This window comes from Carya illinoinensis, chromosome 13 (assembly GCF_018687715.1).
Source record: "Carya illinoinensis cultivar Pawnee chromosome 13, C.illinoinensisPawnee_v1, whole genome shotgun sequence".
Taxonomy (NCBI): Eukaryota; Viridiplantae; Streptophyta; class Magnoliopsida; order Fagales; family Juglandaceae; genus Carya; species Carya illinoinensis.
This window is the reverse complement of record NC_056764.1, coordinates 20,792,231-20,819,374: the sequence shown is the minus strand read 5'-3', so window position 1 is coordinate 20,819,374 and position 27,144 is coordinate 20,792,231. Positions and strand designations below refer to the sequence as shown.

The 27,144-nt window shown below is 36.6% G+C and overlaps 1 protein-coding gene across 8 annotated transcripts; it reads right to left on the bottom strand.

The window, feature by feature from the left end:
- Positions 1-756: 756 nt before the first annotated feature.
- Positions 757-26,647, bottom strand: LOC122292180 (probable peptide/nitrate transporter At3g43790). Of its 8 annotated transcripts, none has more exons than XM_043100411.1 (17): positions 26,281-26,647; positions 24,993-25,033; positions 17,974-18,034; positions 17,764-17,866; positions 17,549-17,651; positions 17,334-17,387; positions 17,189-17,251; positions 14,029-14,078; positions 13,840-13,915; positions 10,831-11,046; positions 9,716-9,803; positions 9,069-9,154; positions 8,863-8,970; positions 6,108-6,152; positions 5,890-5,978; positions 3,093-3,136; positions 757-1,015 (listed from the first exon to the last, which is right to left on the bottom strand). In XM_043100411.1, exons 1-17 carry the CDS (start codon positions 26,423-26,425, stop codon positions 894-896), a joined length of 1,494 nt encoding a protein of 497 aa, XP_042956345.1. In that variant the 5' UTR covers positions 26,426-26,647; the 3' UTR covers positions 757-893. The 8 variants fall into 8 exon arrangements, with proteins under 8 accessions (XP_042956345.1, XP_042956348.1, XP_042956347.1 ...); XM_043100414.1 differs by having other exon boundaries at positions 17,974-18,127; positions 26,281-26,349; XM_043100413.1 differs by lacking the exon at positions 24,993-25,033 and having other exon boundaries at positions 26,281-26,646.
- Between the last annotated feature and the right edge of the window lie 497 nt (positions 26,648-27,144).

Sequence of the window (27,144 nt, the reverse complement as noted above, 5' to 3'; positions counted from 1 at the left end):
GGAAAGAGTTGGGATTTCCTGTTCTTTTCTATTTTACCTCAGGGAGGCTTAAGTAAAATGAAAGGTAAGAACATGAAGAAAGTGAATCCAAGTATGTTAGCACTTTTGTACTCTTCTGCAAGATAGAGATCTATGGAACAGGGATGAGCATAGTACTCAGAGAGAGAGAGAGAGAGAGAGAGAGAGATGGGTCAATAATGGTACTTATAAGTCTATTTTCTGGCTCATCATGAGTTGGGTTCCTTGACCAAATATACGTTGGATTAACATGGACATGGAGGAACTTGTGCCTCTCGAGGCATAATCAACGGATAGAAGTAGAGGCGAGCCTTTCCATGACAAAGAGAGATACGAAAGACTAAAAAGATATCGACAAAGCCAATAAAAGAAAGGGCAAAAGCAACAGAGTAAGATCAAAAGGGTTTTGGAAAAGAAAACTGGTTTCTACCCGATCCGAAATTTATGGGTCGTCAAGTTGATGTGGCCTTCCCTGCAGGTCAAACAGGGTCAATGTGTAGGCCTAACTGTAATCACAAATAAAAAATACTTTAGCCACAAAAATAAACCCATAAATTAATGTTGCTTGATGTAGTACGTCAAATTATAAAGTTATTTTTATTATAAAGTAGATCTAACAAATTCCATGAATCCACATTAGTTTGTAGGTTTACTTTGTGTAATCTTTTTGTATCTATAGTAGTTCTCATCACAAATTTGAATATGTAGTAATACAGCTGACAGCGACAATACCTCTAATGAGAGAAACGACAATACAAGTTGAAATTTATTAAATACAATGCTTAATGTAGTGACAGAATTATTGGCACGTATACTTTCGGGAAGTCTTTAGTTACCACATAACGGGTCAGAAAGTCTCCCACTTATACAAATAACTATGTTTTTCTCGCAACATTTTCCTTGCTTCTTAGTGGAGGGAGTGCAAGAAATGGCTTGAAAGTAAGTACCAAGCCGATAAACTGGACCAAGTTCAAAATGAAGAAAACCATCTGATTACCTGTGATTCAATAAGTCAAGCAGAGTGTCAAATAAACCAAGTTATAACTTTTAGAGCCCTATCCTCTTACCATTTTCCAGTAAATTGCTCAAGGATCGTTTTAGTACACTAAGGTGAACTACTTCATAAAGCTCTTGAGACAGAGATATAGAAAGCTCAATCTCTACTATTAAATAATCATTCTGAGATGAAGCTTGTGTATCCCCCAGCTTGTGAAAATTCTCTATAGGCTAGAAAAATCTGTTAGCTGTCCATGCCAAACTCCTCAGCCTTAAAGCACTAACGATGGAAATAATGAAAGAATGCAATTTTAGAATCAAAACTAGCAGCTCCTTTGTCTTTTTGTTGCATCTTGGGGATGGGTAAGATGAGAAATTAGTTCGAGTACTCTGTAGATGAGAGAGTGTATGGTGCTAAATATCAATATAGGAAAGTATGGATTTGTACTCTGGTTTGACTGAGAGCATACCAGACTGCTGCATGCAGCTTAACTTACTAGATCAGCCTCCAGAAACGACTTAACAGATGATAGAAAAGAGAAAGGAAGTTCTCAATACTCTCGGTGGAAACATGAAAATCAAACAGCTGTGGCAATTAGTTCCCAACACTGTATTTTGAAAAAAACTTGCAAGCCAAAATAAAGAATGCAAGAAGGAAATTTGAAAGATGCTAATACCCTAATTATAGACATTGAACCATGCTAATATGAGAAGGAAACCACGTGCTTTTGGCAATTGAAGTCACACAGCTACTACAGTCCCCCAATTTCTAGAGTTGCATTTCTAGTAAAGGTTTTGAAATTTCTAAATAACTTGATTTAAGGAAAAGGAAAATTGCCGTTGATGAAGAAGGAAACGGAATTGAGAGAAAAGCTGCGAAGCGGGTGATTACATAGGGTTCTCTAACACGTTTTTTGGCCCCATCAATCTGAATTAATGGACGAGAACCGGGTTAGAACAAAATAGTCTACAAGATACAACGAAGCCTAGAAACCTTTTCGGTTGTTTTGACTATGTTATGTGCCAAACGAAATCAAACCATAATAACTAAAGATTAAGAATTTTGGCAAAAACATTAGAATTATTTTGTTATTGCAATAGCTATAACCTTAATAACAACTGATCAAACAAAAAGCTTTGAAAGATGGCAAAATTTAGAAGGAAATATGATAATATAATTGTGCTAAAATTTAGAAGGAAATGAGATATATAATTGTGCTGAATTCTATTCATATATGGCCAATTAGTTGCTTTTTAAGTCAAATTATATGAGAAGTGCTAGGTTCATAAAGAGATCTCTCAAAAGTAAAGTTCACATATGATATGTTAGATCCACTTTACAATAAACGAGCTCAATGTGACTCTTTGAACAGTCACTTTGCCAGTATTTTTAAAGAATAATTCTACTTAATCTTGATCATTAGATTGGACTTACAAATAATGGTCATTTAATTTTACCATTGTATCAAATTTCTTTGTAGCAATTATTTAACTTGACTATTTAAAAGTAATTAATTAATTCATAAATTCATATTATCAATGGCCAACTGAATCTAACCATTGGATTGAGTTTATAATCATCCAAATGTCCAACTCCTGTCACTAAATATTGAATATCAGTCTTCCTAAATTAACAATCAAGATCACTTCGTGCTGTGATACTTTGTGCTAAGTGCCAAGTGTGCCATCAAGGCGTCACTAGAGCCCTACACCCCATAGCATGCACATGCACCTGCACCTGCATGCTCTTTTGTCTGTGTACAATGTGAAGCATCTTAAACTTGTCCACACCCAATCACACACCTAAGCACATGCTTTAAAGAAATAGCACAAGCATTGATAAATGCACACTCTTCCTTCTCTCTTTCCTGTGTGAGTCGTATTTCAAAGTTCATTTAAAACTTCAATAAACAACCCACCTACCCAACCCAGAGCACACATGCACATGCGCACATGCATAAAATTTGAAAGAACTCTATCAACGGCACTTCAAAAGCACAGAGGAAAAGCTTTTCTTTTCTTTTATTTTCTTTTATCTTTTTATGAACTAGTAGAACATTGCAATCAAGTGAATATACCTGGGAGGAAGGCAGCTACTTGCCGCTTTTGGGCCCACGAAAAGCTGCAGGTGAAGATAAATATGATCAAGTAATGACACAAAAAGTTGCATTCCTACATACCACATTCATCACAACCCACAAATAAACACATTGAAAAGCATTTTTAGGCCAAGTTTTTCTATTATCAAGCCAGTATGTAGAACACATTATCCATATCACTTAAATGGTAAGATTTGATTTATAAAATTCAAATTTTAAAATTTCTATTTTAAATCAAATTATGTCACGTAAGCAGTGTGTGGTGTAAAAGCCTTAGAATAACAATACTCTTTCTCGCCCCCCCCCCCCCCCCCCCCCCCCCCAAAAAAAAAAAAAAAAAAAGTTGCTGCATATATCATCCCATTACCTATATGACTAGTATATGGATTATAAAGATATACATTTGATGCATTAACATTTGAAAATTCACTCATCAGTTCTTAAAGATTACATTATGTGCCTGACTACTCTTGGCTACTCATGAAACAAGTATAAACACTGTTTTGGTGCTTCCAGTACTGTAATCGTTGCCAGTAGTATCAACTGAGACCGTGTATTTTAAGAGCCAGTTCAGTTTCTATTATTTCCTCTATAAGCCACTCTCACTGCATGAAACCAACCAATCTGCACCCAACAATTTATCACAGGACACAGATGGGAAATTGAAGCATCAAGGAGTCTGCATATACTGCATATTCTATTTAAGTAACCCTAGAAATAGGAATTTTCCAGCTAGAAAGCATTCAAAAACTTAAGATTAGAAATCAAACTCTTATAAGAAATGTACGAATTGAATGATTGCTTCTAACAACTTATATTCCAATAATGCAGTGTGCATGTAGGAAATATATAGGGCAAGCGGGAAAACAAAGCATGTGTAACTTCAAGATGATACAGATCAGCCAAGAAAGCCCCAAACCTTCAGCTGAAAGGGTAGAACTCTGATCAAGTTCTCACTCCTTCAGCTTGCTGGGACCATTACCAAGAAACTCCATATCTGTGATAAAAACATGCAAGAAGCAGATCTCCTTGGCATAAATGCCTAAAATAAATCAACGAACAGTTTTTTTCAAGAACAAACCAAGGAGACTCCATTTGATCATGCTGAAGGGGTTTCCAGAATGAAGTTTTATTAACACATTATGTTCATTATCATCCAGAGAGAAATAAAATAAAATAAAATAAAAATTTGAGGAAACAGCTAGTTTTATAAAGAGAACTTTATAAATAATGTAAACATCTGTTATTAGACTTCTTAAAGTATAATTGAGTTGATGAAAATATATGGGGAAAATACACAAACCTCCCTCAAACTACCACCCAATTTTTAATAAACTCCCCAAACTATCAATTTGGCCGTTCACACCCTCAAAGTACCAAAAATTGTAATCTAACCCCTCCATAAAAAAAATTGATGTAAACAACCTTGATGAAAAATAGAAAACATGAAAATATAATAATTTTAATCAAAAAGAAATACCAAAAGATTAGAAAACATAAAATTTAAAGTTATTACTTAACTCAGCCTAAACAATGGCTAAAGGCTCCCATGCCTTTCTTGGTTGGGCCAACCTAACCAGTAATTTCGGTCTTCCTGAATTAGGAGAGCAAGAACAAGTCTCTCTTTTTTGGGGGGGGGGGGGGGGGGGGGGGGGCGGCGGGCGGTGGGGGGGAGCAGAGCAGTCAAAGAATGAAGCAAACCAAATGATTGTTCTTAGCAGCTGCTTTTTTGGGAAGGCGAGGTACTCATGTGTGATCGTGGATTCCAAGGTAGAAGTAGTTCTAGCTCTACATTAGGAGCACGGGGGCTCTATCTAGCTGAAAATAAAAAAACTAAAAAGAAAAACATTAATAATTTTTTCGAACAAAAAATAAAAATAAAAACATTTTTTTTTTAAATTATAATTTAGACAAGTAAGTTTTTTGGAATTTGATAGCATTCTTTGTCTTTTTCGAGAAACTGAAAAGAAAATTTCATCTTTTTAAGGGAAAAGGGTAAATTACAATTTCTTGGTAATTTGAGGGCTGATTTCAAATTGAATTACAGTTTGAGGGAGGTTGGTGCATTTTTCCTTGGAATACATTAGTATCAACGAAAATACCCTTGAATAAATGCTAGGTCAATTGTATTGGCGATTCTCACGTTACATGATAAAGTGTTGAGAGCAAGGAAAAATAGATATTTTTAACCCTACTTTTCTGCAAGCCCAATTTTTATCATGGTATAAGGCCTAAGACAATGATGCACGTGCCATTTTATGTGATCTGGAAGATGCTCAAGTCATGCCTTTCATGGTAACTAGTCTTGAGCCCAATGGCTGCTCTATGTTACTCAATCTTTAGACTGCCAAGACCATGTGGGAACATCCTCAGCATATCAGCATATGAAATCTGGTTTGAGGGATGTCACTTGGATCTATGGTGTATAAGCGGTATTTTGGTTTTGAGTAAAGTTCCAGAGGAATAATGTTTGCAAGTTAGTGTATGAAGAACAAAATAACATCAAGATATTGATATTGTTCACTTTCTCATTGGCTTAAAGCAAGAATATGACCCATATGCATAAGGGTTACGAGTGTCTCTCAGCTCCCATCACTTCCTGATGCCTTTCTAGACTTGAACAGGAAACAATTCTCAATTACATAAAAAACTAATCAGTCATCTCGTTTTTGTTAATATTTTTTTAAAACAAATTATGTATAAATCATGTACAATAACCAAATGAATTGAATGAGATGAAAGCTAGCGTAAGTAAAATGATGAAAGCTCCACTTACAGAGCACCTCCTCCTGCAGGGCCAAATGCTTTGAAAACTGACATTGCAGTCATGGAAATGCCATTAGCAGCTCCTCTTTGGTTTTGAGGCTATAACAGCAGCATTGGGTTGAAGAATTATCATTTATACCAGAAATTATGCAGAAGATAAACTTTGAGAATTTTACTCAACCATGAAAAGAAAATGAAAAGAAACATTCTGCCGCCAAGTAAACTAACCACGGCATTATTTTGCAATATGAATAATCCAGTGACAAGGGAAACCTAGGGAAAAAAAAAAAACCAACCCTGTTAGATCAAATTATTGCAACAAACAAGGTTAACAAGGCAGTTCAAAATGTAGATGCCTCATTCATTTCATAACAGCCTCGTTCACACCAGCAGTGTCACTTTTATTTTGTTTTCAGAAGAAATCCTTCTTTTTGTAGGTAGCTTGCAGAAGAATTCCTAAAATTGTAAACCTCGATAGAAAACTTATTTGTCACTTACTGAATTGTTCTCTCTTTTGATATCTCTTGGGTCGTCATCATTGATTTTTTTGAAAAACAAAAAAACATATCAATCAACAGTTTGATCCTAACATATAAAGGATATGGAAGGAAATCCCATTATGGCAGCTACCTTCAAAGTACAACTGAGGTTGTGCTTGGATTGTGAAAATAAAATTTGTCAAGTTTAAAATTAGCTGATAACCTAGAAGTTAAAACTATTGGGCACAATCTCAACAACTGTAGAAAAAGGATGAAAGGAAAAGTACGATGGAAATATTATCCTCGTTTCTTTTCTGATTAGCAAAGCAATCATACGGAAAGAACAAAAGAGCACAACCCAAGTACACAGCGACGTATGCAGCAGGAAACTAGAGAAAAGGAATCCAGATCCATGAAATCTAGAAAAATAGAGAAAAAGAACAGAAATCCATGAAATATAGAAAACTAGAGAAACAAAAGTTATTGTACTTAGCCATCCAATCATAAAGAGACGTGAACATTAGGGCTCTTAATTCAAACACTATCCTCTCATAATCTTCAGAGGTATTATGCTTCCACCAAATACAACATATTAAGCACAGACAAATCATCATCCAAACTTCTAAATTGCTATGGCTACCAAGAGGGCTTTAAGCCATCAAATCCCCAACTCAATTCAAATGATATGGGATATTGGCATCCATAAATTCGTAGCCACCTCGCAATGAGGATATCTATAGTTTCTCAGTTCTGCTTAAACACACAAAACTAGTCTATAACTACAACATTCCTCTATTTGACATTGAAATCTTCATCTAGGATGCCTAACAAACAAAAGATGCTACCACTTAAGGCGCCTTATTTCTCTCCATGAGAAAGATATGACCTTGCAAATTCATCTTTTGGAAGGTTTAATCATCACTAGTGCCTCCTCTCAACCTTCAATAAGAAAAGGAAAATTAAAAAAGAAAGAGCTCAACTCCACATAATCATGCACCGATCAAGAGAGAGTAACGTTCCATCAGGAGTCTATTGTCAGAGATTACAATGTTTTACTACCAGGCCCTCCATACAAATCAAGAGATGCTAAACAATGTCCCGAAACTTCTCTTCACCTATGAAAATAAAAATGTTGGTGAACTTCTCTTCCTGCACCACACATCATGCCAAAAAATATAATCCTATCACCCATCTCACTATAACAGAAGAAGAGAACTAACCCCACCCCTCCTAATGTTTTTCCATACTCCAAGCCTGAAAAGGCCCACTAACTTCATTTGAATGCCATCCTCCCCACATGCTACTATGTTTGACCTCGATCCCTCCTGATTGCAACATAGGTTGTCTCCTGAAAACCCTAGCGATTGGCTGCCAAAAATCACCCTAATTTTCTTGTGTGCTGCCGACTCTCAGCCCTGTTTACACTGAAACTTTCATCACTAGACTGGATGAAGAACCACAGAAGATCACTCTCCGGGTCTGCTGCCCCCTTGCGACCATTCTTACCTCAATTTTCCATCAAGAATCCAAGGTAAAATTACAGGAAAGCCTTCTCCAAGCCTGCTGCAGCCATACCTAAACAAAAATATCAAGTTTTCAACACTTTCCTCATGAACATTTCAAAAGATAGCCATTGAATCCCTTTTATTCAAACAGTCCAGCTTCAGCACTCTAGAGGACAAATCTGTAATCATCTTTTCCCCTCGTTGCCATCGTTATCTAGTGAGTAATTTCACAGTTTTCTTCATATTTAAATGAAATAATCTCTGCACTTACAGAGGAAAAGTGAATGCTCTAACCTTGTGTTAGAATTCTTACAGAGGAAAAGTGAATGCTCTAACCTTGTGTTTTCTAACACTCTTAACTGCATCAACCTTTAATTTTAGAAACTGACCAAGTGCTGTCCAGGTTGTACAAGAATCTTTGGGTTAATAAGCACAGTTCTATGAGGATATGGCACTCAAATATTGGCTTCTAGGAGATGCAAATGGGATGGATTTCTATGAAATTACACACACCAAAGATACCAATGATGAGGTGCTAGTACAAATGAAGAACTTGAAAAGAGGAATGATACTTACATGATATTTGCAAACCCTGACATCCAACAAGCCAAAGCCCAACACAGAGGCAAAACTATCATGGTCAAAAATTTTGAGGAAGGGCAGGAGAAAGAGTTTCAAAATTGTAAGATGGAGCATTGACTGTCAATACGATTCTCAACCATCACACTATTGATATTAAAGCATCAACTCTATCTATAAATCTTCCGTGTACTGTATTGGTCATTTTAATGGATGGTTTCTCTGCTTGATGCTTTAAACTATTAAAGGGTGAACAATATTTTGTACAAGAAACATCAATATCTGGTAAGTGAATGCTATTAGTTCAAGGATAAAAAACAACAGATAAGATACTTATACTGCTATTATTACTTTCTAATCTTAACTACGTAGAAGGAAATGCTACAATCCAATGGAAAATCTCAAGTCCAATGTACTTACAGATAGAGCATTCCTCAATATTGATGCACAGTTTATTACCAAATGAAGGGCTAACCCCGAGAGCATAGCTATATAAGGGTAAATTGACAGCAATGGTAATGATATCACCTGCACAACAGAAGTATCACATAGAGAATATTAACAGTGTTGCCTAAGATAAGAAGCAAAATAATAAAGAAATAAGATAGGAAAGTGCTCAAATTTACCGCTGAGAGGCGCGTAACCATAATTGGCCCAAGGACTCTTTCCATTGGTGGATACAACAAAAGTTGAAACAGTAAAAGCCCCAACCCTATTAACACAAACAAATCACTAACTTCTGAAGTAGGTGAATGAATATATAAGCCTATTCAAAAAGATTACAGAAGCTTTTGTTTAATGATCCCACATTGTATGACCTCTGTTCCACTATTTTGCTGAATCATCAATATTTTACAGTGACACCAAACTTAACAATGCATAATAACACGTTGCTATTAACCTCTGCAAAGGGCAGCAATAACAAATCCAATTTATGAAAGTACCCCAATATGTGCAGCACTGTGAACAGTACCCATTTTTACAGCCCAGTTCCTATCTAAAGGTAGATGACTTAGGTTATTTTATTAGCAGTGACTTTCAGGGTTCAGGCATGAAATCAAGGTCCGGTTGTAGGGTTTGAAGCCTGCATGAGTTTTTGGAAATTAAACAGAAAAAATGAATAAAAAGATAACTCTAGTTTTTATAAGCATCACAACCGGGTTTCCTCACCATACACTTTAGAGAAGGATTGCTTGAAAAAAATCTCAACATCTTGGTTAGACAATATTACACTTTAGACAATATTTTGGTAGTGCAATCTGTGTGAGAATACCTGAGATTGCTAGAACTATGCCAACATCTTGAGATGAAAAGCCTAACCCTCCATACTTTTTGTTACTAACTGCCCATAAAGAGAATATCTGCACAATAATGTCAAATGTCCCTGGTTATACCAGTATTCTTGAGCACAAATAACTAGAGTTTCCAGCAAGACAGATGAATTATTAATTACATTTTTAAATGAGGTTGCATGTATTAGAACAGCTCACAAGTAAGAAGCAAAAACAAGGACAGGGATTTCAACTTCTGTTGTCCAACACACTAAATTAGGAAAACATATCAGTGGTCTTGCATCACCTAATTTCTAAAGATGAGTGAACTTTTGGTAATAATGTTGAATGCTTGCGTATCTGATAGACAGAAATATTTTGAACTTGCTGACAAGAAGTATGAAATGTCAACATTGGTTCATAGTCGAGTAACTGACATTAGGATGTAATTTGTACATAATCTCCTTAGTTCTTTAGAATACCGAACGATATATAGTTGCATAATCATATAAATACATTCAGAAAATGAGAAAGAAACAAAGTAGACATGGCATGAAGCCACAGGATTCCCTTGTTCCCCCGTTTCACATGAGTTGTTATGCCTGAAAACCGTACAGGTGCCCCAACCTCACTGATACTATGTAATATCACTTTGGGCCCCAAATTTGTAAACATCTTCAGTCCCACTCTTCTCTGCTGCTAGTAAGTGTATGATAAATTATTTTCTTAAAATTGCTTGAATATTGGTAGTAATTATTACTTATCCACGAGGGTTAGAGTAATATCATTTTCACTAATTAGTGAATTGAATATTTTTTACATAACCAACTGCTCCCCCAAAAACATTTTCTGCGTTTGGCACTGCCATGGTGCACCTGAAGTAAAACCTTGCCTGATCAAAGAACAAAACAATTTTCCTACTTCAAAACTCTGGTTTCAAAAAGGAAAAATGGACTTCCAATCCATCTCAAACACAATGCAAGTCCCAAAACCTAAAGACACGGGTGGAACATAAGAAAATAGGTGTAGTTACTATAATAGGGCTTACATCCAATGCAGTATAAAAAAAATCAATAATATCAGGTCAAGATAACCACCAGTAAGAAAAAATACTTACTTCAGTGTAAGCCATCTCTTGAAGTGAGAAAACACAATATACAATGATAGTAGACATTAAAGGCCAGTTCTTTAGGAGATTAGCTTTAGAAGGTGCTACTCTTCTGTCAACGTCTTTTATGTTTTCCACCTCACTAATTTCATTTGATGAAGCTTCCAGAACATCACATCGATCGAATCTTGCACTTACCCTCTCATTATGCATGTGCAACGTTTCCTGCATTAATGTAAACAAACTGTAAAATGCCACATAAAAGATAAATGTCACAAATGATCTCAGCAGTAATATAAAATTGTGCAATAGAATAGCAACAAACCTATAGCAATCATAAAAAATATGCCAAAAAAAAAACTCAAATTTTAGTTTTACTTTGTATGCTTGGCACATGATGGCTCACCAGTATGTCTGCTAATAATAAATAACGTCCAAAATCCAACAAAAAGCAGTAGTTCAAACTTCCAGTAGAGAACAGAGGTTTTAGTGAGCATGATAATTATGAGGATATATTTCTATGATTGCCAAGATTTTTTACACTTTTAAACTGTCAAGTTCTCAATACATTGTTTTATACTTTATATGGATGATACTGTAATGGAGAATGAATCTGGAGGTATTGCGAAGTTAAAACAATTTCAACAGCACCAATTCCATACTAAAGGCTTAGACAAATTATGAATCTTTCTTTGAAATGAAGTTGCTAGGCTTCTTAAGAGCATTACAACGTCTCAAAATGAGTATGCCCTTGATTTGCAAGAGAAAACAGGCCGGTCATGTGCTTGACCTATTGACATTCTATGGATCAGCATCACAAACTCTCAAAGGAGGAGGAGAAAGAATTATTTGAATAACCCAACAGATATCACCGACTATTAGTAGACTAGTTATCTTGTGCATGCAGTCAATACAATGAACCAGTTTTTGGCCGTTCCTAGAGTCTCATGTTGGCACAGCGGACTCCTGATCTCAGATTATTGTGTAGCCTAAATGGAATCTTAAATTAGAATGATAAAGCATGGTTAATTGAGCAGGCGCTTTTGCAAACCAATAAAAATATAAAAAGAAAGACAAGACTTTTCTATAATGAAAATTTGGCTGCCTTGATGCTGAATAGAGGTAAATAACTTATCCTTTTGGTGAGCTTACATGCTTACAACATTTCTTCAAGAGATTGTTTTACTTCTTCCACTCCAAGTCCACTATACTGTGATAATCAAGCCACTTTACATATTGCCTCTACTCTTTTGTTTAATGAAAGAACCAATCATATTGAAGTTTAGTGAAATTTCATTCGAGATAAGATCTTTATTAGAGATATGTCTTCAACATTTGTGAATTTTGAAGGTCAACTTGCAAGATATGTTTACAAAGTCTTTGGATTGTAACTTGTTGTCATTATTCCAACTTGGATTTATTTGATATATATGCTATAGCTGGAGTGGAAGTGTTACAGAGAGAATATAATTTTAATGTTTAAGAAAAGTATATTAATGTAGTATATGCAAAAAGTCAACTCTACTCTCCAATATATATAACATAATTTTGAGGTAGATGAGGTATGCTTTCCCCCTCACTCTGTACAAGCTCCATTTTGAACGCTCCATGCCATGTTCCCTATGCAAAAAAGAATGGAGTACTGGAAAGGAAATGAAAGAGAGAAGCACAGAAGGAAAAGGAGCAAAGATAAGAAAAAACAAGTTGAATGGGGCGATACATTTTTATTAAATGAACATCTAATATTGTTGATCTTGCAGTACCTACAAAAAGGTTCAGTCTGGATTGAGCGGAGTGGGTGCTACATTTTTTTAAATCTATGAGAAGCTCTTTGTCACTCATGATTTCCAGTAGTGAGTCGTTGACATATTGTGTATGAAAATGCCTATTTGGCAATGGGATTTTAAGGGGACCAGCTTACACGCCAGGCATCTTTATGACTTGGTCACTAGTATCACCTACCCCAACAAAACTCTATTAGCAGGTGCTTTCTTTTTCAATAGATATCAAGGTTTCATGGCCCAATTGACAGCATTCTTGGATATAGAATTTGGCCTTCAGTATCAATATGGTAGCTTCTATGAGGAAGGCCGCCAAAGGACGCTCAAGGACTTGTAAAGGAAGGCAAGGGCCAATGAAGGGGCGAAAACAAATGACTTTCTCTGGTGGTTTCTTGTTGGCAGCAACAGCACTATTGAGAATAGGGAACATCAATAGACCGACTGGAAATGGCTTTATATATTTTTGACTAGGATTACTCTTTCCAATTTGCCCATTTACTATTTGTCTCTCTTCCCTAAACCCACTGGTGTTGCCCATCGTAAGTTATCTATAAATTATGTATAACCAAGTTAACAGAACTCCAATCAACTTACCAAGTTTAACTGTAAATCAGCCAACTTGCTTGATCAAGTTCAGCTCTATAACCATTAGTCGCATCAAAAGATTGCTCAAATGTAGCAATTGCATGTAAATTGTATAAGCAATTGCCAAGACAAACATTTGAGAGTGGTGCAACCTACATGTTAATCCTGTAAGATTTTTGCTCCATCAAGCTAACCTTGTTCTACAGTTTCCTCAACTCTGGATGTACTTCACTAAGGGCTTGTTTGGATTGAAGATTTTCCTAAAATTCCTGAACTCTTCAATATATGTTCGGAATGAGAAAGTTTTTAAGATGTTTTTATTAGAATTTGAAATGGTGTGGGGGGTCCAGTGAGATAATGTTTAGAGTAAAATTTTTGTCGAATATTTTTTGGGTTTTTGTGCATTGTTTTGGTTTTTGTATTTTTATTTAAATCACAAAAAATAATGCAAATGATTAGATGAGAATTATATTTGACAGATGAGACCAAAAAAAAAATTGATGAGTAAAAGATGTTTGGATTGAAGGTGGATTTTAAAATAAATAAAAAAATCTTCCAAAATTTGTAATTCACAAACAAGGCTCTAAAGCCACAACTGCAATGAACTATGGTCCAATTAGCATTGAGATAGCAAGGGTGGGATTAAACATACTGGAAGCCACCAACAAGAAACGAATACTCCTGCTGCATAAATCGAAATTAACAGGCAGGGTAGCAAGAAAGGGAACCTGCAATATGACAACAAAAAAATCTAACCCATCAGATTACATATTTAAACAATAATCAATATAGAAGAAATAATGCAAACAAAAAATTGATAAAACCTTAGCAGTAAAACTACCTCCCAAATATGGAGCTTTTAGCAAATATTTCTGGATACTTTTCAGCAGGCTACCATCCCAGATGCATCAAAAAGTTAGTAATCTTCATAAATTCAAAACCTTTAGTGGAGATAAAATGTTGAATAAAAAGCTATTAATATCAACTAACAGTACTTGCATTCAAAACCTTGGAAAGGAAACAGAGAATTCTTTCCAAGTCCTTAACTAAAAATAGTAGTTGCAAAACTAATAAATACACCAGTTGTAGACTTATGCAATGTACATGAATAGTTGAGTACGAGTAGTTATATATATATAAGGTAAACTTTATTAATTATGGAAAGGGATGTTATCCCGGTACACAGAAAGTATACATGAATTCACTGAACAAACAAGGGGAAAAGTGCTCTAAAGCCCTGAAAATAAATAACTGAAAAGGAGCACCATAATGGGCCTTTGCCCAATGATACAAGGTGTTCAGAACAAAAAACTCACTCTGACACCGATCATTCGCAGTTCTCAAAGATATGCTGGCTTCTTTCCCTCCATAGACACCATAATACACACCATGGGACCATCTTACGGAGGTACACACTAATGGTGGCTAAACAGCCCTTTCCAGCAGGTTAGAAGCTCCACCACCCAGGAACACATTCACCCAATTAATCCTGAAGAGATTGAAGATGATCATCCATAGGATGCTAGCAATCTCACAATGTAAAAGAAGGTGACCCACCAGTTTAAAATCCCACTTTTCCTGCGCATACAGCAACAATTAACCACCATAACGCCGCATCTCTTCACGTGTCCAAGGTAAGAACTATCCCTAGTACTGCTGTCCAAGACAAGAAAGCCATTCCAGGAGGAGCCTTACTTGCAAATAAGCTTGCACAGAAAAGAAGCATTGCTGTGATTACATAACAAATTGTAGTATGACTTCACTTCAAACAAACCTCTCCTGGATGAGATCCAAACCATTCGTCCCACCCTACATGAGTACAACCTATCAAAGAAGGATGAAAAGAGATTCACCTCTCAATCGTTTGCCTCCCTTATGAAGATAACAACCCATTGAATAGAATCGTGCTGAGGAAGTAGTGATCTGCCACATAAGCTTCCTTCATGCAAGCAATTCTAAATAGATTTGGAAATGTACCTCTCATGGATTGATCACCCCATCATGCCAAAAGTGAATCATTTACATGTTAATCTAGTAACCCGGTAAAATTCGCCCCACCCTCTTCTAGTTTTCTTTCAAAGACTAACCCTAAAAGACCCATTCACTTATAGTGAACTCCAACCTCCTTCCCACAATCCCATATTCCGTGTTTATTAACACCCTCCCTCCAATAGCTCTACTTTTCATAGGCATAATGCCAAAGCCATTTCCCCATAAGGGCCTGATTAAAGAGAATTAAAATTTTCACCGCTAACTCACCTTTTTCGACTGGTGAACACACCCTGGCCTATTTCACAAGATGGTACTTCTTGACCTCCTCACCCTCCCATAAGAAATCACATTATAACTTCTCCAAACGGTTAGAAACTCCCACAAAAAGTGGGAAAAGAGAAATAATATAGGTGGGCAAGTTGGAAAGCATGTTTTTAGTCAATATACTCCTTCTGCCATTCAATAATATATCCGCTTCCATCCAGCTTAGACAACTCGCTAGCTTTTTCATTATCTCATCCCATATAGCTTTGAAGGGAGCTCCCAAGGAAAGCCAGAGATATGTGATGGGAAAGGATAAGATCCTACACCCCAAGATTTCTACCAAGATAGTTACATTCTCAATTTCGCCCACCGGTAGCAATTCCAATTTTGCCAAGTTTACCTTGATACTGCTTCAAAACATAGGAGTAAACACTGCAAGTAGCAGAGATGTTCACGGTTGGCCTTGCAAAATAATAGCGTGTCATCGGCAAATAGAAAATGAGAGATGTAGAGTCCTGTGCCATTTATGGAGCCCACTGAAAAACCTGACAAAAAACTTATGCACTTCATAGCCAAATCATCCTACTCAAAGACTCCATGACAATAACAAATGGTAAGGGAGATTAGGGTCCCCCTTGAGGTACACCTCTAGAGCTGTTGAAAAAACTCATGGGGCCAACTTTCTCCAATTCCCAATTCTAAGCAGTTTAAAAACTATTAATACACTAGGCATGTCACGGCCCCGTTTTTTTTTTCTTTCTACAACCTTTAAATATTTTCTTATATATAAGTGGCCATCCAAAACCTGAATAGTCATTTTAATCTCTCTCAAAATATTCTATCATAAGACAACGCCAGCGCCAGCAGTATGCACAGACGACGACGGAGAGCTCGACCCTAGTGTCAAGTACTGAAGATGACCCCAGAAACTTGACGGAAACACCTCGAACCTCCTACTAGCCACCGACGACAAAGAGAGAAGCCATTGAAATGCTCAGAAAATGATGATGGCCTTGGATCCCGCAGCAAAAACCAATGATGAGAGATCTAACACCAAAAAAAATACTCCAACGAGCTCAAACAACAGTGAGCTCGATTTCGGCCTTTCCTAACTGAACGACTGTACCACGACCAACACCAATAGACTACTCAACTCTCTAATACCATGTAATCAGACGTGGAGAGAATTCTCTTACTTCATTCATTGATGTACAATCACAATATATACTGCATAAAATTGACAATTATACCCTTACAAGTTAAACTTATTACAACCATGTCCTTTTAACAATTTTCAGTAAGTGCTTTCGTAGACTCTTTTATATTTTGAGTATTTTGATAAGTGTTTGATTCTATGGAATCTTTTATACCTGGCACTTCATTTAGAAGAAAATTTTAAAGTCAAGGTTAGTAGCACACCAGTCCCTCTATTTTCTATAAATGATGTTTTTCTTAACCCTAGGGTGGTGGGGTGCTATAGAAGATGACGTTGATGAACATAAGCAAAGGTACCTAAATGCTAATACTCTGCAATATATTTAATGTAATTTGTATCTAGTAAACAACATTTTCAAGTTGTTAGCATCATGATGCAGGAAACAATAAAGCCATAAGGCACGTGCCTAAGATGTTCTAGTTCTAGTCAATGACAGCCAGATCCGTTATCACAAAACACAAAAGTGAGAAAGGTAAATAGAAAAGGTTCGTAGCAAAAATATCTCATTTCAGAAGAAATGTAGATGTACCTGGGCAAAAAAACCTCCAATGGCAGGTCCAATAATCAGTCCTATGCCTCGTGATGTACTAACCTGAAATGAAACTTGAGTTGAATATTCTTCACAGCCAATAACAGGATACAATTTCCAAAAAATGCCAAAGTTATTTTCTTACAACTGACAGTCCTAGAGCCCGATGCTCTTCTCTACAAACCTCTGAAGCATATGCCTACAGTGTAGCCACAAAGTAAACTCTTGAACCAGCAGGAAAGCAATGGCTATATAACAGCTTTTACAGGAAATCGATCAATCACTGAAGAGTAGCTCTCGTCGTACACATTAATAGTCTTGCTAGTGTGTGTCTGCATTGTGCACACAACAGAAACATACCCTTATTGTACCAAGTAGAGAATTGAAACATCCCAGAAGAAACCTCATGGAAAGTGCCATCCAGAAGCTTGTGCTGAAGCCAAAAAGTGTGTTGAATATAACCCTAAAACAAAACTTATTAATCACCCCATTATTAAAGAGTGCAACTAGAATGTAATCAAACTAATTTCATTCTTCAAGAAGTCAAAAAAACAAAAATATATAATTTTGCTGACACTGAAAATGTTCCCATCAATATAACAGGCTTTCGACCATCTCGATCAGCTACCACTCCCCACAAAACAGACGTCAAAGCTCTTCCAACCATAAACGAAGATCCTAGATGATATAAATAGCATCTATTAGATTTTATTTGAAATCTAACGATTAGGTTAAAACTGAGTGAGACAAACCAACTAGGGCTGGAAATAGAACCATAAAGTTACCCACAAATCCTGCATAGAAACCAATATCTTCTTCTCTCTTTGCAATATGGAAGTCCCTGATCTGAAAATCAATATGCCAAAAGACAAATTTCTTTCCTTTCATGCGTTCAAGAAAAGTATCAATTCCAAGGATTCATATACGAAAACCTTAGTCCTGAAGCAATGAACTTTGTAATTATAAAAATAAAATAAAATAAAAACTGCAGATTTCCACTATATGATGCATGTGGAAGTCATGACAGCAGGCCAATTGTAAAAGCAAGCATTGACTACTTAAAGAGGAGAGTCCATAGGATGCTTGACAGTTTGCACCACTAATGCCATTAATAGAATCCAAAAGGGAAAAGAACCAAACTGTTGGGCAACTTTTGAATAATTTATCAATGACCACCCGGTATTTTAATTTCTGACCAGGCACACTATCTTCTGCATATTGAATATAAAAGATAATTACAATAGCAAAACAAGAAGTCAAATGTACTGATTGACAGTTGCACCATTGAACAATGTTACCATAGTAACATTTTAAAAAACCATACCAAAGCATATGCAGACGTTGACAGCATGATACGTCTCCACTTGCCTTATTTTCTGTTATGAGTTGTATATATTTACTTCCTTATTTAGATAGCAGACTTTCCATACTTAGACAGATTAATGACAGCATGATACGTCTCCACTTGCCTTATTTTCTGTTATGAGTTGTATATATTTACTTCCTTATTTAGATAGCAGACTTTCCATACTTAGACAGATTTTGTACATAGTCATAGTTTCTTTTCTTGTAAATAGATTTAATTCCTGTAATTTAGCCTTGATTTCAGCCTTGTATCTTGCACACTTGTGCCTATATAATGAAAGGAAACCCTCACTCAGGAGGTATTGAATCATCTTGACATGGTATCAAGAGCCAGACCTTAAGGAATATTTCTGGTTCATTCTCGTGGGATAATTTTTTTTCTGGTTGGAGGCTAGTGTTGACTCTGTCGGCACTTTCTGTGAGTTGTTTGCTTGTGGCTGGGCTGCTATTATTTTTTTTCTTGGTGGTGGGTGTCAGTTTTCATCCCGTCGGCACTGTCTGTGCTGGTTTCTTGCTGTCGTTGTTGCTGGGCTGTGCTATTTCTTGGAGTTTTGTAGCTGTCAGCAGTTTCTGTGACAGATTTGGGCTTCTCGGCAGTCTCTGTGTAGCTTTCGGCAGTTTACGTGCAGGAGCTTCTTGGCATTTCTGTGAGTTTAATTTTTTTGGTGCTTAGTAGATACGTGCAGCAGTATTATTCTTGGCTGGTTTCCATTTTATGAGCATCATGTCTTCAGATTCTTTTACTGTGAAATTTACGGGTAAAAATTATTCTGCTTGGGAATTTCAATTTCGCTTATTTGTTTTGGGGAAAGATTTATGGGGTCATATTGATGGTAGTGATCCCTCTCCTACTGAGCCTCCTAAGTTGGCTCAATGGACAATTAAAGATGCTAGGGTGATGACATGGATTTTAGGCTCTGTTGATCCCCTTATTGTTCTCAATCTAAGGCCTTATAAGACTGCTCAATCTATGTGGGAATACTTACGGAAAGTATATAATCAGGACAATACTGCCCGGCGTTTTCAATTAGAATATGAGATTGCCAGTTACACTCAAGGCGATCTCTCTATTCAAGATTATTTTTCTGGTTTTAATACTCTGTGGGGAGAGTTTACTGACATGATTTATGCCAAGGTTCCGGAAGCTTCTCTCTCTGTTGTGCAGGCCGTTCATGAACAAAGTAAGCGTGATCAGTTTTTAATGAAGTTACGACCTGAATTTGAGGTCACTCGCTCCAATTTGATGAACCGTGATCCTGTGCCCTCTTTGGATGTTTGTTTTGGGGAGTTACTTCGTGAGGAGCAGCGTCTTGCCACCCAGGCCACTTATCAGCATGACAAAATGATACCCAATGCTGTGGCTTACGCTGCTCACGGGAAAGGCAAGGGACAGGACATGCGGAACGTTCAATGCTTCAGCTGCAAGGAATACGGACATATTGCTGCCCACTGTGCCAGAAAATCTTGCAACTACTGTAAGAAGCCGGGCCATATTATTAAAGATTGTCCTACTCGTCCCCAGAATCGTCAGGCTAATGCTTATCAGGCTACTGTGGGTTCCTCTTCTTCTGCTACTACAGGAGATTCTTCTACCCTTACTACAGAGATGGTTCAGCAAATGATTATTTCAGCATTTTCAGCCTTAGGGCTGCAAGGTAACGGTTCCCTTACATGGCTTGTTGATTCGGGTGCGTCTAATCACATGACTAGCTCTTCTGATACTCTTAGCAATGTTCGGCCTTATAATGGCTCATCACACATTCAGATTGCTAATGGTAGTCAGTTACCTATTCATGCTATTGGGGATGTTGATTCTACTGTTCAGGATGTTTTTGTATCACCTCAGCTCTCTACTAGTCTTATATCTGTTGGACAATTGGTTGATAACAACTGTGATGTTCGTTTTTCTCGTGATGGTTGTCTTGTGCAGGATCAGGTGTCGGGCCAGATACTCGCGAAGGGGCCTAAAGTTGGACGTTTATTTCCTCTACATTTTTCTCTTCCTACTGTTATTTCGTTTGCTTGTCACACTGTGAACAATAAGTATGAAGTATGGCACAAACGGTTGGGTCATCCTAATTCCGTTGTTTTATCTCATGTAATAAATTCTGGTTTGTTGGGCAATAAAGATAATTTTTCTTCTCATCTTTCTTTTGATTGCTCCACATGCAAATTAGGTAAAAGTAAGTCTCTTTCTTTTCCTTCTCATGGTAGTCATGCTGAACATTGTTTCGATTTGATTCATAGTGATGTGTGGGGCATTTCTCCTGTTATCTCGCATGCCAATTATAAATACTTTGTTACTTTCATTGATGATTATACGAAGTATACCTGGATTTATTTTCTTCGTTCTAAATCTGAGGTCTTCTCTGTTTTCCAACAATTCACTGCTTATGTTGAGACTCAATTTTCTTCTCACATTAAAATTCTAAGGACTGATTCAGGTGGTGAATATATGTCTAGTGAGTTTCATGATTTTCTTCAACAACGTGGCATTGTTTCTCAACGTTCTTGTCCTTATACACCTCAGCAGAATGGTGTCGCTGAACGTAAAAATCGACATTTGTTGGATGTTGTTCGTACTTTATTGCTTCAATCATCTGTTCCTTCTAAATTCTGGGTTGAAGCCTTGTCTACGGCTGTTTATTTAATTAATAGATTGCCGTCGAGTGTTCTGAATTTTGAAACTCCTTACTTTCGTCTTTATCATCGGCATCCTAGCTACCTTGATATGCATACTTTTGGCTGTGTTTGTTTTGTTCATTTACCTTCCCATGAGCGTCATAAACTATCTGCTCAATCGGTCAAATGTGCTTTTATGGGTTATAGTACTTCGCACAAAGGTTATGTTTGCTATGATCCATGCTCTAACCGATTTCGCATTTCTCGTCATGTTGTTTTCTTTGAAAATCAGTCATTCTTTTCTTCTCATGTTGAGTCTTTGCCTGAGATGCCTGTCTTGCCTAATTTTGATGACTTGGCTTCTTCTTCTGTTCGCTTCAAACCTGGCCTTGTCTATGAAAGACGACATCCTACTTTGCCCCTTCCTGAGCCTGATCCGCCATTTGAGCCTGCTCCGACTGCATCTTCTACGGGTGATCCGGACACTATCACAGTTCCTCGTCGTTCGACCAGAGTGTCTCGTCCGCCTGATCGGTATGGTTTCTCCCATACCTCTCTTCATACTACTTTGTCTTCCATTCCTATTCCGTCCGGATATTCTGCGGCCGCTAAACATGATTGTTGGCGTGGGGCGATGGCCGATGAACTTCAAGCTCTTCAAGATAATCATACATGGGATGTTGTCCCTTGTCCTGCTCAGGTGAAACCTATTGGTTGCAAATGGGTTTATTCTATCAAGCTGCGTTCCGATGGGACTCTGGATCGATATAAGGCCCGTTTGGTTGCACTTGGCAATAGGCAAGAGTATGGAGTGGACTATGAGGAGACTTTTGCTCCGGTGGCTAAGATGACTACAGTGCGAACTGTCCTTTCTGTTGCTGCCTCTAAAGGTTGGTCTCTTCATCAAATGGATGTCAAAAATGCCTTTCTTCATGGCGACCTTAAAGAAGAGATATACATGACCATTCCACCTGGTTTGTCCTCTTCTTCTCCCTCAGATGTCTGTAAGTTGAAACGCTCGTTATATGGGTTGAAACAAGCTCCTCGTGCATGGTTTGATAAATTCTGCTCCACTTTGCTTCAATTTTCCTTTAAGCAGAGTCAATATGACTCTTCTTTATTTTTCTGCAAAACATCGATTGGAATTGTTCTTCTTCTGGTTTATGTTGATGATATTGTTATTACTGGGACGGATTCTGTCTTGATCACCCAACTGCAGCAGCATCTTCAAGCCTCATTTCATATGAAGGACCTTGGTCCTCTTACATACTTCTTGGGGTTGGAAGTTCATACTGATCTATCTGGCATTTTTTTGGATCAGCATAGATATACTCAGGATCTGATTACTTTGGCTGGTCTCCAGGATACTGCTTCTGTGGATACTCCTTTGGAAGTAAACACGAAATATCGTCGGGACGAGGGTGATCTCCTCTCTGATCCTACTCTGTATCGACAATTAGTGGGGAGCCTGAACTATTTGACTATTACTCGGCCTGATATTTCATTTGTTGTCCAGCAGGTTAGTCAGTTCATGCAGGCTCCCCGTCATCTACATTTTGCTGCTGTTCGTCGTATTATTTGCTATCTTCGCGGCTCTCCTAGCCGTGGCCTGTTCTTTCCTACTGGGACTTCTCTTAATCTTGTGGCTTACAGTGACGCTGATTGGGCGGGATGTCCTGATACGCGACGCTCTGTTACAAGCTGGTGCATGTTTCTTGGTGACTCCTTGATCTCTTGGAAGAGTAAGAAACAGGATCGTGTTTCCAAATCTTCCACTGAATCTGAATACCGTGCGATGTCTGCTGCTTGCTCTGAGATTCTTTGGCTTCGTGGTCTCCTCGCTGAGCTTGGTTGCGCTCAGTCTGATCCTACTCCTCTCCACGCTGACAACACTAGTGCCATTCAAATTGCTGCCAATCCCGTTTTTCATGAACGCACGAAACACATTGAGGTGGACTGTCATTCCATTCGGGAAGTATTGGACACTCACATCATTTCTCTTCCTCATATTTCTACTGACCTCCAGATTGCTGATATATTTACTAAGGCCATGACACGACACCGTCATCAGTTTCTTGTGGGCAAATTGATGCTTCTTGACCGACCAGCATCAATTTGAGGGGGGATGACAGCATGATACGTCTCCACTTGCCTTATTTTCTGTTATGAGTTGTATATATTTACTTCCTTATTTAGATAGCAGACTTTCCATACTTAGACAGATTAATGACAGCATGATACGTCTCCACTTGCCTTATTTTCTGTTATGAGTTGTATATATTTACTTCCTTATTTAGATAGCAGACTTTCCATACTTAGACAGATTTTGTACATAGTCATAGTTTCCTTTCTTGTAAATAGATTTAATTCCTGTAATTTAGCCTTGATTTCAGCCTTGTATCTTGCACACTTGTGCCTATATAATGAAAGGAAACCCTCACTCAGGAGGTATTGAATCATCTTGACAGACGTACAGATTATTAACTCTGAGCAACTCCAAATGTGAATATGAATATCAAAATTGCTAGCATATTCTCCATAACCACTAAAATTTTCTTTTTGTACCCCAATGTTAGTATTCAGTCCTCTTATTTTGCTGGTTCTATAAAATAGTATATTGGTTTAAATGGATTGGTATTCAAAATAAAGCACTGGGATTATAATCAATTTTTTTTTTTTTTTTATCAAAAACATCAAATAAATTTAATGTTACTTATGTAGGGGCTGAAGTACACTCAGAACATCATTAATCCCCTTCTGATAGAGAATTTCAAATATTGGTTATAAGAGGATAAAAATATATAAGTTGATGCTCTCAATTTCAATTTGAAGAAATTGCAATCAACAAAAAGATTATCTCTGCAGAAAATATTCACAACATGGAAAGTTATTTAGTCATGTAAAGGCCTTTTTTCCAGTTTGAGACGGAGACACTAAAAGGAGCTAGAGTACATAATCTCAAGTTGTGTTTTGTTGCTCATTTGCTGCTGGAGAACAATGGCTTGTTCGAACAGAAGCATCGATCAGGACAATAGTTAAAAACAAGAGGAAAAATATAGGACAATCTTAAGGAGAATAAAATCAGGAGAAGGCTGAATATCAAGTATGTTACGCTAGGACAAGGAAGTTTACGAGACAAGGAATAGAAGGAAACAAAAAAGGAGATGTGTTACACATATATATATATATTTTTTTTTTATAAGTAAAAGAGATATATTAGAACATCAAAAGGGCAAGGCCCGAGTACACAGGGGGTATACAAAGAGCCTTGCTACAGGCTAAGAGCTGCAAAGAGCAGCGTAAAGTTCAATAAAAGAAGTGTCATTCATTACAATAGACGATGCCCATAGAACTAAAGTGTGATAAAAAAAATCCCTAAAGCCTTCCGGAGATCGCTTATTGTCCTCAAAACAGTGAGTGTGATATATATAATGTTCAGTGAACTAAAAAACCCAAGTCCAAGTCCTATATGGGAAAAGAATGCTCCAATATGTATACTGTATAAACTCCACAACTTCCCTGATATTCAGAAAAAATATAAAAAACAAAGGAAGAACAGTGAAAAAGTTCTAATTCATAAAGCAATAGAACGCAAAACAAAATCAAAATGCAATGAGCCTTCGGATTCAAATATTCATGAGACCGCACTAACGTGTTACATAAGCACATCCTTTAATCACCCTTAGCAGTCCTTTTACTTCAAGAAGTTCCATGCACTGTCAAAACTGACTACTGACTAGGCCAATATACAAAGTAATATTTTCAAACCTTCCCTGATAGGAAGAGATAATGGGCTTGAACTTGATTGTAAACTCACCATGAAGTAAAGAAATGGAAATAGAGATGATATTGGCAAAGCTGAAAATGTATAAGAAAATAAGTGTCAAGAGAATAATAAAAAAAGAAAGCCAAATTGAGAAATACAAAACAAAACAAAACTGAAATAAGGTTTGTTATGTGACCGCATTCATGAACTGATACACACATAAACTGAAAGAAATTCCCTGAGCGTTTTCATCCAAGAAAGAAATAAAGAAGTACTTTTAAGAGAAGTCAGAGATCAAGGGAAAAAGTCGACATGCTTTCGTCTACTATTTAAACACTGTTTTTCTATGATGCTTGTAAACCTTAGGCTTAATTTGGATATAGAAATAGTTTCATCTCATCATTATAATTTTTTTAAATTTTCACACAAAATACAATAAACAATTCAACTTTTTCAAATCTCAAAACAATAATAATATGAAAAATAATATTCTAACAATATTTTGTTCAATTTTTAACTTTTATCTAAAACTATCTCATCTCATCCTATTATCCAACTACACCTTAGTTAGGTTGTACAGGAGTAAGGTACGTTCAAAGAACTCAAGGTCAAACCTTGAAAATTGATTTTTTGAAGGGAAGACGTATCATGGTCAGATATAGAACAACAATGCGATTTTAAAAGCAAAATTTGAAGGAAAAAAATATATATATTATTAGCACTGGGTGTTTAAAAACAAAATCCCGACTAATTCTGAGGTGTAAAAACCATCAGCAAGGAATCTCCCGCAAATACATTTCAATTAATTCAAGGGAAAGTTCCACCAGTCCAATAGCCTCTAAAAATTGTTTGCATCCAAAAAAATTTAGATCGGAAACTTAGACGTAGAGGGAGCATATCACCAAGACCAAAGACTTTACTACTTGAGCCATCCCTGAGAATTTGTTTAAAGGAAAATCAGACAGTTTTAAAGCTTTTTTTCTTTCTCAATTGATATCCTCGTGATCTTCTTTTTCCTCTTTTTAATTTATTTTTTTTTTTCCCCAACGCGCCAATTTTCTTAGAAGCTAAAGTAAAGTTTACTGAGGTGATATAATAGTAATAAAAAAGTAGTAAATAATTTGTAAATAGTAATAGATAATGGTGAATTCACTTATCAACACACAGCCTAAAAATCACGAAAGCGATCATTTAAATATATACATACATATATATAACGTGAAAATATAAGCCATGTACTGCAACTCAATCGCAACAACGATATGCAAAGAACCCAGTTAATTATGCTTCAGTTTCCCAGTTAGAAGGAGCAAAGTGAAGAGAGAAGAGGGTAACACACCAGTACAAAGGGAGACAATCCATATATAGGACAAGTTCTTGTAAGGCACCCCAGTTTGCTCCTCCTTTGCACGATCCATACGACATCCTGGGCAATTCTTCTCATCAACCTTGTCCAACAGCCTTTCTCTGTTCGCAGACGCCATTGGATTTCCCTTCCAAAAGATTCCACTCGGTCCTGAAGGAAGTCGCGAGTAGGCTTTAGAGCCACTGGGTTGGCTCCGTTTCGCTTTCGAGTCGTCGGAATCAAAGCTCCAGCTGGACTGAAAGTTCCTTCGAGATTGGAAACGCTATACTGATCACCACTATAATAACCACTACGTGCAATCTCAATGGCTCCTCTATTTTGCAAGATTTTGTACCTCAAAATAAGGATTTCTCAACGTAAAATATGTATCACTTCTTCTCTATTTTTAACGTATAATATTTTTTAATACATTTTTGTCTTTTTCATAATATTTTTTACTAATTATTCTCTTTCGTTATTTTATATTAATATCTTACATATTTTAATATTAAATATTAAAATAAATAAATATGCTGACATAGGGTGTATGATGAAAATCTTTTACTCAATAATAAAAAATAATATTACATGCAGTCACTTTTACGTATTTTTTGTATATTCTATTGATATGATTGGTTGAATTAAATTTTTTTTAATATACAACTAATCATATTATTGGAATGTATAAAAAAGTCTTTAAAAATAACTACACATAAAAATTTTAATAAAAAAATAATTTTTGTCCATGTATTTTTAAGAGAAAAGATACTTTCACGTCTCGAAGATAGATTCCGATTAAAAAAAATTATTTTTTCAATTTTTTTATGAAAGTATTTTTTAATAATTTTATGATTTTTT